Source organism: Takifugu flavidus, chromosome 2 (genome assembly GCF_003711565.1).
Source record: "Takifugu flavidus isolate HTHZ2018 chromosome 2, ASM371156v2, whole genome shotgun sequence".
In the NCBI taxonomy this organism is placed as follows: Eukaryota; Metazoa; Chordata; class Actinopteri; order Tetraodontiformes; family Tetraodontidae; genus Takifugu; species Takifugu flavidus.
Genome location: NC_079521.1, coordinates 11,674,283 through 11,690,076, shown reverse-complemented (window position 1 = coordinate 11,690,076; position 15,794 = coordinate 11,674,283). Strand labels below are relative to the sequence as shown.

Genomic DNA, 15,794 nt, shown 5'->3' with positions numbered 1-15,794 from the left:
ATATATTCATGATTTTAGTGTTTAGTGTGATGTTTCATCAGATAAAGTGGGGGCTGTTTTAAATGAATGTACTTTTTAAAGAGACTTTTAATGACTAGTTGGTGATCTGTTTGGTCAGAGAGATTCCGCATCTGCGACACTCGTAATTCTTTAAAAAATGTAATAAAAACATCAGCTTGAGACTAAATTTCTGAACACTTGTTTTTTCTTGTCTTTATTTCACGATACAAAAAGCTTTCAATGTCTCACAACAAAGATTCCCCTCTGCATTTACACCTATTTGCAGACTCGGGATTGATGAATTGTGTGAAATGACCTTTGCTGCACAGTCCATGATCGTCATGCTGACCAGGAGTTGCTCTTGCAAGTGTTGATGGAGGATCACATCCCGTCACTCATACAAGTACAATATTACTACATATCTCACTTGCATTAAGAATATTTTTGTATTTAAAACATCCTGTTACAAGATTAATGAATAACTGTAGTTAACTGAGTTAATCTATATTGTAAGTAGGTTAAAGGTTGACTGGTCTCCCGATGCCTCCTTGTCAATATATCAGCAGGATTTAAAACAAGGGAACTATTTACTGACTGTGCTTGGCCATAAAACACCACAGCTGAGTGTGCCTTGCAGTTTTACAGCCTCTGGAAACTTTCGAGACAAAGTTATGATGTTTTGATCACATTAAATTTGTTCACAGTTTACAAATGCCAAAGATTACCAGAATATCCCATCGTCATGAACATGGTTTGTACTGCCAAGTGCAAGACGCAAGTCGACATCCTTACATGTGTACTGCTAATAAATACCAACAGCCATCTTTGTCCCTTTAACTGCTGGGGGGGGGGGGGGGGGGGCACAGGCTGTGTGTAATTAACAGAAGAGCCCACAAGCTTGTAAAGCAAACATGGAGAGGAAGTCTGTAATCTTAAAGCACGTGGCAGTGCACAGGCCTGATGAGTGTCAAGGTCTGCTGAAATTTATGGACCTCCAGCATTTTTCTCACTGTAGCAACATCTGGAACATTTTCATCATATCTGTAGCTACTTGATGAAAGACCTGTAACCCAAAATGCGTCTCTTAAAACCAGACACTCTCAGAGGAATGCCTTGTAAATTTGACAAAAACCCGATCTTACAACAACGTTCGTATATTTACAAAGACAATGTCTTTATTTGAGAAGACAACGGGATCCATTATGAACGTTGTCCCATCTATTAAAGTTTGACGGTCTCACTTGCTGCCAGCAGTCTTGAGTCAAAGGTGGTTAAATCTCACTTGATATCTTAAAGGGTGTGGTGGATATATGCTGCCCTGTTACATCATTTTTATAAACATTGAATACACATTACAGATTGGTGTGTATTAAAGATAATAGTGCTCACAGTATTGACTGAACCCATATAACATACTTTACATTTTCCAAGATTATATTTGCTGTGCAAGTGAGCACAGATAAGGCCTGAACAATGCCACAATCTTCAGTGCCACAACAGCAAAGAATTGTGCAAAGTGTGATGGCCTGCACAAAAAAAAAGAGCTCAAGATATGTGTCGAGATGTAAACATCATTTGATATTCTCACCATCATCTGGAACATTCATCTGGACTGTCTGGGAAAGTGAAACCGCTGTTCAACTTCAGTGTTCAACCAGACGTCGCATGAGGTCCATCCTGTCAGCGTCATCATCGTTTAATGAATGCTTCTCCAGAATTTTCCAGTAACTCACCCCAGAACTGAATTACACACATAAGCAGTCGGATATGCCAAACTCCTTTACAAACAGCTGTCGGGAAAGATGATACACACACACACACACACACACACACACACACACACACTGATAGGGACGGTAAATGACTGATTAATTAAGAGTAAATGCTCGAATCAGGTTCATTTAGATTCTAGGAGGCGATATAAATCTGGCATTTATTCGATTGTAAGATCAAGAGATCCTAAGATTCACTACCCTCTAAAGAGAGACAATCTATTTGGTATTTATTGTATATAATAGATAAAGTCTAATAAATCAAACCAAATAACCCTGACAAAGTGATCTATTGATGTTGGATTACTGGGAGATCTAAAAGGAATTACATCATCGGTGTGAAGAAGTGAGATGCGTGCATGGGAGTGGAGACACACATTTTCAATCCATTTTACTGGTGTACAGCCTTAGTTGTAGAGCAGTTATAATGATAATGATATTAAACTTTTGTCTAACTGTCCTGTGGCTCCATACACCTTTGACCCGCTACTACTGGGGACCCCCTGACCCCTGCTGCTCTAAAGCATTGCCTATTTTAAGATGTGTGTGTGTGTGTGTTTGTGCGCGCGTGCGTGTATGTGTGTGTATGTTCCCTGATATAATTGCCCAGAACTGCTGCCCGTCACTAGGCGAGAAAATTAAACGAAACATGTCAAGGTGAAACGTTCAGGGACAAGATTTGTTTTCAGAATTTCATGTACTCGTTCTTCAGCCTGCTCAGTCTCGTGCCGTGGCTGCGGATGATCAGAGACAGCAGCTCATGTTTGTCCTTCAGTCCCAGAGAGATGTCCACCGTCTCCTTCAGGACGTCCCGCGTCTGCACGACCATGGTCAGAAAGTCGTCGCTGAGCCGGTGCTCCTCCTTCAGCTCGCTCTCCTGACTCTGTTTGAATTTCACCTCCAGCTCCAGCAGCGACTTCTCCGAGTTTGTGAACGCCTCGCTGATCTGAGCCGTCTCCCTCCGCAGATACTTCCCGTAGCTGTCCTCTCCGTCCAGGTCGTACGAGATGCTTTTCCCGATGCCCTCCAGCACCCTGGCCGAGTCCTCTATCTGCCTCCTGATGATAGTGAAATCGTCACGTATGACGGCGTCCTGATCCTCGTCGAGACCGCACCTTCGCTCGTCGTTCACTTTGAAAAGCATCTGACATTTCTCCGGGTCGTCATTTTCTTCGTAGTCGCCATCCGGCACGAAATAATGATGAAAAGTGCCGTTAGACATCTCCGGTTGCAGCGGTCCGCTGTAATAAGCTCCACACGTCGAAAGAATCCCGACGCACAACAGCAAGTGTAGCAAAGCCATGGTGGTCCCACAATAAACTAAGAAACAGGAAATATTTAATTCTCGGAAAGTGTCAGGCGGACGGACTACTTAATTCCACATTTCAGTCATGTTTAAACCCTCCAACTGCGCAGTTCAGTTCACGTTGTTTTGAAAAGTTCGCGTCCTCCGCAGTATCCTCTTTGTTCAGATTCAAGTGGCATAAAATGTTTATAAAGACCACCGGGCTTCCTTTAATCGAGTTGGACCACCTCCATTACTGCTGTTAAATGTGGCAAAGCGTTAAAAAAAAACACGTCTGTTCTAGCGCGGAGACGCTTCCACTCCCGACTTTACTTGGTGCCTCAAACGCAACATCTGGATGTCTGAAGTGCCGCTCCGGCTTTTTGCCTAATAATAGTCTACCTCTGCTACTCTCAAATTACAGCCCCTCCGTCACTTAAAAGGCTGCATTCAGTCCTGAGGAAACTGCCAGCGGGGCCAAGCTCCCCAACCTCACCCTCACCAAGAAGGCTCAAGTTTGTGCGAAGTCACGTAACCGTGGCAAGCTGGCATAGACGGTTTAAAAAGTGAGAAACAGTGGCCACACAGGCATGACCTGCAGAATAACACTTCTGTTTAAGCATATTTTTGAGTTTGGAGCTTACAGGCGTCTGCCTCAACTCTGCCATGGTGGGGGTCGGCTGCAGACCTATATAGAATGAACGTGCTTATCCAGTTTTGCCTGAAATGAGCTGATTATTCTTAAATGGGAAACATTGCATGATCCATTGATTTAAGTGCATTTGGATGCTCAATCATTTTATCTTTTATTTTTTGTTTGTCGTCACAATGCGACTACCTCAGACTTTGTTCGGTGAGTGGTTGATGGCGCTTGCAAACATTAGTGTCAACCAGTCCAGTTCTTATTTTGCAAATAAGCTAATGCTACAGATGTTGCTCGGCTGTTGGCTGATGACTTTTTTGAAGACTGATGCTTGAAGCGTCAGGGAATAACTCATCGGAATTCCTCCTCAAATTGCTTCTATCACCATCATTGTGTCTTTCTCTGCAGACCACTGCATCACATCTAAATAGCGTTTTCCATTTCTACGTTCCTTTTGTGGACTCTTACAGGCCCAAAGCAGGAAGCCTAAGCTGCTATTGTCTTTATACCCCAGTGTGACTTTATAGCTCAAATCACTTACTTAAACAACTTTTCTGGTACTTTTGGAGGTTTTTGTGAATAGAAACTGTAGAAACTCCAGTGTTCTACCATAATCTACCTCTAGGAAGTCCAGTGATCCTGCTTCCATTGAGTGGAATTCAGAATTAAGACCCTTTAATTATTAAAACCTGTGTACGGTGTGTGTTGTTTATAACTGTCCAAGAAAGCAATATGTAATTGTTTGTTCAAGGCGAAGGAGGGGTAGAAAGCTCCCAAAGGGAATCTAAATGATGTGAAATGGCTTTGCTCCATAGCATATAATCTGGGGGTGTCTTATTTCTGCCAATTGAAATGAGGGCGTAGCAAACATAACTGTTCGTTTTCCCTGAAAAAAGATTAAACTGGACTGAATTTGATTTTGCCTCCACAAACAGATGATGAAACAAATGCTGACCTAAATCCTTTTTTTTTTTGGCATGATGACAAGTTCACAAGTCGGTTTCCGTGGTAAACCGTTCCTTATTTCCAATTGGCCAATCACACACATGTATGCCTGGACTCGGGGGCAGACTGTACAAGGCGGACTCTGTTTTACACAGTGAGTCAAAGGATGTGAGCAACTCTGGAGAGCAGCAGCTGGAGGCTGCAGTGGCCATGAGCAAGACGACCATGATTGGAAGCAGACAAGAAGGTGGAAGAATGTACGGCAGAAGCCATCAAAAGCCTGGCGTTCTTTCAAAGATGTCAAATAAAAATGTGATCAGAATTTCCTTACCTATATAACCTTTGATCTGGTGATTCACTGGTATTATTCTGTGACAACTGGACAGATTTGGATTAAATATTTACCCCTCAGGTTTTTCCTCCCTAATCATTAAAATAAATATTTCAAGGCTTTCCTGGCATCATATTACATCTTAAGTTGGGACAATTAAGTCCTTATCCCAAAAAGGGGTTAGCAGTTAATCCTGCAACAAACATCCTGGAGCAGAAATTACTCATACACATCAAAGAGAAACATCAAAGCGGACCCTTAATACACGCGTGGCTCATGACCTTGATTCTGGAATGTTGGGACAGTTTGGAAAATGATAAAAAATAGAAATGTGTAGCCAGGTTACTGTGATATCAATCCACATATTTATACAGTATACATGATTGGCATAAAATTAACAGAAAATGAGAAAAGTGACTCTCTTAATCAGTTTTATAAGAATCTTGAAAAAAGGATCCATAACTCCTGACTGTAAACTTCTAAAACCAAGTTATGTGGACTATAAAGTTCATACCTCTGAAATGTTTGATTTCCTTTACTATCACAGGATTTCCCCAGATGTTGTGGTTTCTCCTGTCGGAGGCAAAGGATTAGCGTTAGCGTTAGTCTGTAACCAGATAACACGTGCGCTCTTCTTTTAAAGGGATGGAATTTATTTCAAGTCTTTCATAAAAGTATTGTGCATTTATAATATTTGTTCCCATGTTTTTGGCCTTGTCTTAAAAAAGGAGAAGAAATTCCACAGTGAATGAATTACCCATGATGAATGACAGTGAATTACTCTACGCTTGAGCTCACTGCACACAAAACCCTTTCCAAGTGTGAGATGTCACTGCCACTGTTGTAAATTGACTGGATATGCTGGGTCACAGGATGCCTGCCAGTGGTTTTTGGGAGACCTTTACAACAGTGGCTGGCTGCTGTTTGAGGCCAACTATGATATAAATACTGCATTATGTTTTATGAAGTGCCCAGAAACATGGAGAGGGACAGACTTTGGGATGTAAAATCCACTTCCAGTCTGTAAATTTTTCATTTGCTTCCAATTATTTAATATAAGGTTTTATAAACATTTTGGACATAATGAAGTTTTTGTGAAATTAGATCTATTTAAGCCATTTCTAATGAACTGGATTTTCCCCCTTTTAAATCTAACAGTAAACAATAATGTTAATAATAATATCAATAATACCCTTTTTAATAAAGAATATTAAAAAGGGTGTAAAGCTGAGTTTTAAGATGAATTTTAAAAATGGGAAGGTGCCTGTCTAACATGTGATGGAAATTTGAGATTTAGGAGCAGAAATTGAGAAGGCTCCATCCCCTCTGAGCTTCTGCTTAGATTTTGGCACCTCCAGGATCGGCGTGGAGGAAGCAGCTCAGAAAGGTTGTGCAGAGCCAAACCTTTTAGCCATTTAAAAACAAAATCTTGAATCTTGAATAATGCACAGGAAGTTGTAAAGATGTTGCAAAGATGTAATAAAATTATGGATTACTGCATCACCAACTGTGAGAGAATGGCCTTCACCTTATTGTCATAGGTGGAAAAAGTGGTAAAAGGGGCCAAGTGGATCGGAGAAGGACTCACAGGAGCAACTGGGGCCAAACATGAAAGAAAAGGAATCCTTTTTCATTGGCAGCAGATATATGTGGCTGTCACCAGCATAGCAGTGGAAGGCTATACCATGCGTTCTTAGAATGGAGTGCAGAGGAAGCAGATAGAGGGAGAAAAGCAGGGGCCCTAAAATTGATCCTTGTGGAACCCCACATGATGGAGGGCGTGATTTCAGAACTGACACGCCTTACGGACATGATTCTATCTGGCAGGCCTGAACTAAACCAATCTGAGGCTAAATTGCGTACATATTAAAATAAAATGCGATCCAGGGTGTAAAAGGTGGCCCTTGAGTCCAGCGAGACAAGGATTGCAAGACAGGACAATCGTCAAGACTGATGCCATCTTCATCTTAACAATAAGTGTCACCATAAATGGCTCAACTAATGATCAGGGCGTCTTCCAGCAACACCACTCTGATCAGTGATTCGGGTCATCACAACTGGTCCCAAATGTGAAATAAATGAGTTTTGTTCAACAACAGGGGACATTCTTTAGGACAAATGGCTGAATAACGCTGAGTCCAAAAGTAAAGGTCGGCCAACCTGAAGTGCAATACTGGAAAAGAAAAGTACAAAGGAGCTGTTCAAAGTAGGAGTTATTTTAATTGTTGGCGTTAGTCATTTTAAAACTGCATCACAATTCCAATGGGAGAAGACAAAACCATACCTCAGCTGCTCAGAGAGCAGAAGACATGGTCACAGGCACAGATTTGGTCCTGGACTGTTCTTTTTCTGTTATTTCCCCTGTTGCGCAATCATCAGGTTCACTGTGACCTGTTTGAGACTGGCCATGAAGAACTTTCCTTTGAAACCTCGTAAAAGGGGAAAATAAAGTCACTTCTGGTTGACGCAATAAATTTTTACCATCTTGAATTAGCAGGAAGAAACTGGCAGCTGTGGTGAGGGTAGCACAAACCTGAGAGCAGACCCAGGCTCCATGTGGGAGGCTCTAAAGCAGAAATAGTCCCAGCAAAGACCCCATATTGGTTCATAAAATTATCAGTATTTCCAGATTTATCAGCTCTTGTACAATAACCCCCTGAGTACATGTCAAGGCATGGAGGATTGTGACCTTCATGAGCTTAATTCTGCTATAATTTGTTTATTTATTTGGCTACAATTAGCTTCCAATAGCTGCCTGTATCTTCATTCTGTTAGCTTCAGTTATCTGCTGTTAGCTGCATTAGCTGCAACTACTGTGGCTGTGATAAGCCCACTTGCAGTTCACTAGATGTAGCTTAAATGCGCTGCCGTTTTGAGTATTTTTCATTCATTCATTTCTCACTTATAATGGCAGACTTCGTTTTCAAAGTTTTTATCTCTTTTTTGTGGAATCGTGACCTTTATACAAGCTCATCACATTGTTTTGGTTGGCAGCTTTATTCTTAAAACGAGGTTACTCCTGTGTCGGCGTGATCAACCTTCTCCATTTTTGACAGGAAAATTGACTACAATTTCTTTTTTTTGTCCTTAAATATGGGGAGTTTGAAGGCCTCATTTATGCAATGAGCTCATCTTTTTGTTCGCAAATCCAGAAACTGGCATCGGTTCAAGTTTTGTTTTGTTTTGCTTATGTTTTCATGGCTTCTTGCTTTGAATAATCAAACTGCAAAAATAATAACTGTGGTCTGCAAATAATCTGGTTGCAATTACATCTCCAATTACAGAATTCATTTATTAATTTGCATTTTTCATTATGTCAAAATCCATGGCACAGCTTTAGCATTGGATTAGTTTTAATGGAAAGCAAAAAACCCTCCCCCAAAAAACCAGTATCACTCTGTAATTAATTAAGAAAGGATAATAGTTTCTTCTTTATGTTACTTCAGCATAAATAAGTCACTTTAATTTTTTCCAATGAGGTTCAGTTAGAGCTGTCAGCCCTGAGTTAAAACCACACAGACCTTTTCCTGGAGACGTCTTTAATCAGTTGAAAGCAGATCAGCACCACTCATCTTCCTCAGCGTGATCAGAGACCTCCCGGTTTTTGTCCTGCTGGGATTTCAACAACCCAACCAACCTGAGACATCACGACTGCTGAAGACCGGGGGAGGTTGGTGGAAATTTTGCAGCACGATTGGTCGTACCTCGGAGACGAAAGCCCAGATGCCTCATGTCATTTTAATAAAGTTGATTTGTTGGATAATACTGCTTGCTGTCATAGTTCCTGACATCCTGCAGCACGCTGCTCAAGAATGCGTGTGCTGGAGCGCTCACTGCAGAAAGAACTCAGAGATGAAGGATTACAAACACATTTGTTTCCACGAATGAATTAAAATGCTAATGATCGTATAGGGTCTACACTGAAGGGAATAGTAAGCTGCACAAGAGGTGACTTTCTGTTTGAAAGACATGGCCTATAACATCTGGAGTGTTTTAATGGGAGCATGCTAATATGTTGAATATGTATTCAGTGGTGGCATCTCATTATCATTAGATAATGACTTCAGGGCTGCTACATTATTTGAACTCAGGGTGCGTAAATAAAGCACATCCTCAGTTGCAGCACTGGGAATTTGAAAAAAATAAACGCACCACACAGCCAGCTTGTTCTGTTTCACTACGTTTTTCATGATGCCGGCACACAGAAACAAGTCTCAGGAGCCAAAAGAAGATTATTGTGATTATTTTAAAAATTGTATTATTAGTCTGTCAGGGGACTAAAAATATCCTCTTTCCTGTAAAAACAGCTACCACTTACAACAGCATTATCCTGAACAGGTGAATGTTTGAGCAAATTGGAAGAATCTCTCAAAGCTCTGCAACGTCCCACCGTAAAGCAGGATTTTCTATTTATGTCAGGGGGTGGAAAACAGCAGAGATTCTGCAGTTATTTCCATGTTACAATGTTAATATTCTTGTCACCAGCCCCACAAACTCGAGATCTGACATTTTCTGTGTCTCCGGCAGGTTGCAAAGGTCAGAAGTTGGGAAATGTCAGTTGCGCGGCACAAGTAGGTGGTAAGATGCAAAACGAGAGCTGATGGCAGAGCAACGTTTTTCATCCCTTTCTCGCCCACACACACTGGATTTCTGAGGAATACCACCCACTCCCGCATGTGTGCAGTGTGTGCCACCACCCCGCAATGAGTGTGTGTGTGTGTCCACTCCAGGGCTGTGCGACCCGTGTTTAATGTCTCCTCCCACCCCCTAACACATTCTGTTTGACTGCCCAGCATTATTAAAGAGAGATGCACAGTGGTATTAAAGTCCAGATCCATAAAAACATTCAGTGCAGTGTAATAACACACTAATATTACCGTGAACCTGCAGAGAACACAGCCACAGCTCATCTGGATGTTAAAACAAAAAAATAAGAAATATAGTGTATAGCATATGAAATGGGATATATTTAAAAAATCAATATACCAATCTTTCCCCTATTACCAGCCCTGCACTGAACATGTTCATCCCAAATTGAAAGAAAAATGGGGGAGTTGAAAAAGAAACCGGACACTAGTATTATCTCATCTTGTCTAATCTTGGGCAAATAGTTTCAAGAGTCTTGGACACATGAGCTCATTTTTTTCAGGAGACCAAACAAACCTCATCGCGGTTGTGCTGTGAGGATCCAGGGGAGATGCGGTGGTGATTCACAATGAACACAACCACATTGTTACACACACGGTTGGTCCAAGGCACAAACTGGGCATTTGTCACCACGCAGAGTCAGAGACCTCAACAAACACACAAAAGGAATGGAATAGGATGTGGAACATCTGAGAAATGATTCAGTTAGCCGCAGAGAATCGGCCTGGCGGCGCGTTTATGATAACTGACGCGAACCACAGAATCACTTGGACACAAAGGGAGATTACTTTCTTCATACGCGAATCCATGGCGGAGCGTAAATCCCTGACAGGAAAAGATCCAGAGCTTAAGAAGACCGAGTTTGAGCCAAATGAGTGTTACTGGGGCCTGGCATTCAAATTTACTGTACAAACCAGGTTCAAACCTCTGTAAGTGGCTGAAATTCAGTGATGATCTCACTTTTGACCTTTTTCCACTCTGCAGATCCATGAACCAGGCAGGCACGGGGCATGAAACCCACTCTGCCCAGCATCTCTGAATAGGAAGCATCTGTATTTTTCATAGTACCTGCAGTTTGTGTTCGGGTTTTATTCATTAGCACACAGTGCGTGTTTCCATAGCAACCACTGCAGATATCCTAATGATGCCTGAACGCAGAGAAACAGTGTGAATCTGAAAATAAATAACAGAGTTAGTGGGTTGTTTTGAAAATGTTGGTCATTAGTAGATGAGGAAGACACTGCTGCAACAGTGTATCACCATAATTGTTATTTTATGGACAGTTTGTGCCCATTTTTATGTGTCCAGCAGCTACATTTGGAACTGGAACTCAGAGAACGTTAGAAACTGTGTTTGCCACGCTAAGTTGTTGTCTGAATAACAGCAGAGCGTTAGCATCTGACTCAATTTATCATCTCCATCTGTGCAGGGTTCTTTACCTCTCAGAGCTCCTCGTCCTGTTGATGCAACCGAAGCCCCACTCTGACAGATTCTGTCTGACATCCTTCACAGCCGCTGTTGTGGAGTCAGCGGGTCAACAGGTGCTGAACACTCAGCCTGGTTCTGGAGATGCCTTTCAGAATTATTCTGCATTTTGTTGGCTGCAGCGATGTTGTATTCGCCGGGGAGACGACATCATTCACAACAACGGAAGGGCTAAACAAGAAGGTGTTTGTGCTTCACTGGAAATTGCTTTAAGACCTGGTTCGCAGCTCAGTTTAAGACAGAAAATGATGGCTACGGGAAGAAATCTTCGGTTCATTGTTTCTTACTTCTCACTGAGAATGTTTTTTGTCTTTACGCAGCCCAAATGACATCTTAAGATTACAGCTGTCTTTTGCACAATGTCCCTTGATCTGTGTTTTAACAGCACATTCGGTCTTATTTTGAAATCAGGACACTTTTAAGCAGCAAGGAGTTAGACTTTACTATGTTAATACATGATTGTTTGCACGGAGAAGAGCTGGGATGTTTCAAATGATTCTTTATTTTGGTGCTGAGAAGAAAAGAGAGAGTTAAGTTAGAACTGGGAGACAAAAAGAATCTGCTCATTAATGAGGTTGATGTCTTTATTGGTGATGTGCAAAGGTCTGCACCATGTAATTACACAGAAACAGTTATTAGCCCCAGGTAAAGGTCACTGGAGATGAGGTTGTGGGCGCACAGCTTAAACTTAGACCTCCGGCTAATGAATGTACACATGAAAGAGGGCTCCGGCATCAGTTTTGCTTTACCCCCACTTTTGTCTCCCCCTTCAATTAAACTCAGCAGCCATGTCTTAATTCCCCCTGACGTGAACGCAGATGGCGGCTGTGCACAGACAATGCACTAAATATTTATCGGCATATTAATGTTTATTCTGAATCCTGAAGCAGGTTGGAACGGGGAAGGAAACACTTGTTCAGAACGTCTGGCTTGTAAACTGGCTGATTGGTAACAGGTGGGATGAAATGTCAGACATTCTCAGGGAGGATTTTTTGGTTTATGCAAAGGTTTTAATCAATGTCCAAGCCCGTAATAACATGGGGAGGGTTAATTGTCACTTTGAACTGATTGGATGCTGTTTAAACAGCTCTGACCCTGTGATCCACCAGGTGTGAGCAGCATAATTGCTGCTAAAAGCTCTTTGTCCTGTGTAAATGTATGCCCTGTATGCACATTGGGTTTTCAAAAACTCCCATTCACACGCGGCACAATGGGGTCCGTTGATTGCCTGTTGAACCGCTGCCACACGGTCACTTATTTTAGCTCACAGTGCACACATGCTTTCCACATGCTGTAAGCGTTTTGTGTGGTGGCTGGCAGGGAGGGGAGACGGTGCGGTAATCTTTGGATGGCGCTGCTGCGCGCTCTGTCAGTATCCCGAGTGTCTCTGGTGCCAGACTGAAGGAACAGGCTCATCTCTGCTGCCGGCAGCCTCTGGACAACACCGTCAATGCCCCCATTGTTTTTGACCGAGGCAGAAAATTCCTCTTTCATCTTAATTTTTTGTGCTCGGTGTGGAGGAAGTGCTGCCTCTCATTTGGTTTAATTTCTACCTCTGTCAAGGGGCCTTGTCTCACATATTAGTATTAAGATGCTGAAAAACATGGCGGAAATCATATTGCGTCTGATGGTTAGATTGTTAGATTCTTCCCGTTGAGTGTTTGTTATTGTAGCCGAGCGGCTGAACGCTGAAGGTACCGGGGTGCTGACATTTCTGCATTGATTTTTGCCCTTTTTGAAATTTACTGCAGCTGTTGGGTAGATGACAGGGGGGCTGTTTAATGTGCAAACATTATTGGCTGCAGTTTATTAAAAATGTGATGCACACTAAGAGAAGGTTTTGCTGTTGATTCACCGCTGAAGTTCTCTTTATGAATCACCCCCACCATTTTCTACTGTCTGTACCTTAAATAGCTGTTATTGACCACATATATACTATATAAAGTAGCCATACATCCACCTGCTTGAGCTGCCGAGAAGATCCAGATTACCGGCCTCCATTTGTTTTTAGCCCCAAAGATTACAAAAGTAGCCTTAAAATGCGACGGCAATGGCAGAAATGAAGGCAAACACTTTTTTAACATCATTACTGGCAGCAACAGGAGCCTGTAGCAGAACGTTCTTTACACCTTTAGTATCTCCAGCATCACCACACCAGCGCGCGTGTGTGGTGATGTCATTAGTGTAAGGTTTCCCCTTCTGTTTTGCATTATTGGGTTGTGATTTTGCACCGGCATGCCATGTATTTCATTTGAAAAGTATTTCCCTGTGGGCTGAGTAAATTCAGACTTGAATGGAATTGAATCAAATTGAGTAGATGGATGTATTGAACAGCTGGTTGATGCTCTGTGTCCTCTGGTCTCAGCGCGTCTATGGAGCACCGGGAGTGCTGAATGCTGCCACAGATGTGTGCGGACTTATAGCTACTCAATCAGCTGCATAAACAGGAAGTAACCTCGTAAGCAGGGATGGATTTGCAATAGAGGAGAATGTTTTCCCAGACTGAGACGGAGCCACTGTCGTGCGCAAATCCACATGCGCATCACATCAAGATGTTTAGAAATCCAGACTCCGGGATCTTGCTGTGCACTCCTATTGTAGCCAGGCTGCATATATGCAGTCAAAGTACTTTTCCATCCCAAGGAGCATAAAATATGTGTGTGTAGTCAACTGTTGCCATATAGAAAAGTCATTTTCTTCAAGCCATTTGCCCCATATTTGGCAAAAACACTGGTGTACTGCTTTTAACATTTTAATAGTTTTCTGTGAGCCCACTAAACTCTGCAGCCACTCGGCCGTAGTGAATATCTATTGCAGTTTATTGAGCCCCATTTCTCTCCCTTCATACCGTTTCACACAATAGCGTCTAAACAGCACATGTCACTTTTTTGGGAACGTTTTCATTTAAGGAAGGAGGTTTCTCGCTGCCACGAACAACCAAGAGCAGAACTTCTTTTAGTTTGGCTGTAAAAACTTTTTCAGAGTCAGAAGCCATTTTATTGATGCTGCGCAGCTAAAAGATGTGGTCAATGATTTCAACGGTCGGGAACTTCTATGTGTCTGGTTTTGGGTCTCAGGAAGCCTTTTCCAGTTCTGTACTGGTGCTGAATGTGCAACTCCTTCCATCTGTCAGAAAACACTCAGGTACAAAAGGAAAGAGGGCCCCGGAGAGCAACGCCGATGCTGCCAGGGAATGATTTAACGAGTGTGTTAGGGCTGCTCGGAATATTCATTTTCATAAATTATAGTTTTTCTTGTCTCAGTTTCTTGTTTACAGATCCGCACAAATCTGGCCACCTTTAATCCCAACTCCTGTTGCACTGACAGATTCTCTGTAATACCTTGTAAATTTAAAAGAACCACAGGCTGCTTTTATAATGTTTCTGAAATATTGCACTACTACTAGTTTAAGACCAACTAAAGCAAGCACAGTCGTTTTTATGAGTAATCCAATACTTTTTAAAGCTTTTTCTATTTACGAAACCATAGAATCTGCATTTGCCCCTTCACTGTCTGTCCTGATCCTGCTTCATTCTGACACGATGATAAACAAAAGTTGGAGTTGACGCTGTGTAAAAGGTAAAAGTTTTTGCCCTCTCTATCTGGAATGTGCATCTCAGAAAAACATTTCTGTCTAACTGGAAACGCAGCAACAAAAAAAGCCATAGGAGTCTCTGCAAATGCAAAGGCAGCCAATAATGTGTCTCGCAGACAAACGGTGACCAAAAGATATGCAAATGTCTTTGTTTTCAGGAATCTGGAAAAGCTCTCTGCAGACTGCAGCTGGTCCTGTCTGCATTCCTGTCCAGGATAAAGCTCATTACAGCAGGTTGATGTTTCTATTACGCATCTAACATCTGTGAAGAGTGTGAAAATCCACAAACAATCCAGGTTCAGAGGCCCCTGTATCGTCCTTCTGGCAAACGCTGCTTCTTTCTAATCAGGGTCCTGGAGATGAGCGAGGTGGCTGGAGGGCGAACAGTCAGCTGTCGGCCACTGGACAAGCTATTTGAAACTGTGAAAAAGAATTGGGGTGATCTGTCCTCTTTCCCGCAATTCTCAATGAAACCCATCAGCAAAGCTCAATTACTATCCAGATAAAATCCAGGTTTGTCATTTTTACTGCTGTTTACATCAGACAGGAACACCCTGTTCCACCTTCCTTCATGTCTGCCGGGCTGTTGGATCAGCTTATGGAATTCTGCGGTCGCCGAGGGGGAAACTGAATACACTCTAATGATCTGGGATCCATTTAAAGATTCATGTAAAGACCAGGACAGCTGCACACAGAGAAAACATTATTACCAGGTGATGAAAGAGGGCACATTTATCTTTCTACACCAGACAAACTTGCGTCATAGAGCGCTCACAGCCTAAATACTGACAATGAAGATCCATGTGGCATCAAGAAGCACCAGACTGGGCCAAAGTTAATCTTGTTGTTTTGTTTTATACAGACACAACAGCTAGAGTCCTGCAGCGTTTTGATCAAAGATTTTCTTTAGCTTTGGAGCGTCTCCACATGTGTTCAAGTTTATCTCACCGTGTGTGAACACCAGCAGATGCCGAGCAGAGGATTAAAACTGCTGACTCCAAAAACAGGTCTGTAAACTTTTCCTAGATATCTTCCTATCAATAAACACAGAATAATTTGGTCCTTACTGTCTTCACCATTGATTCGTTGAA

The 15,794-nt window shown here is 42.2% G+C and overlaps 1 protein-coding gene across 1 annotated transcript; it reads right to left on the bottom strand.

The window, feature by feature from the left end:
• Nucleotides 1–187: 187 nt before the first annotated feature.
• Nucleotides 188–3,583, bottom strand: fibinb (fin bud initiation factor b). The gene has a single exon (XM_057025564.1). The coding sequence runs from the start codon at nucleotides 3,073–3,075 to the stop codon at nucleotides 2,458–2,460; it is 618 nt and encodes a 205-aa protein (XP_056881544.1). The 5' UTR covers nucleotides 3,076–3,583; the 3' UTR covers nucleotides 188–2,457.
• Between the last annotated feature and the right edge of the window lie 12,211 nt (nucleotides 3,584–15,794).

Excerpts from the sequence above, each read along its gene's own strand:
- fibinb (XM_057025564.1), bottom strand. The coding sequence starts at position 3,075 with ATGGCTTTGCTACACTTGCTGTTGTGCGTCGGGATTCTTTCGACGTGT.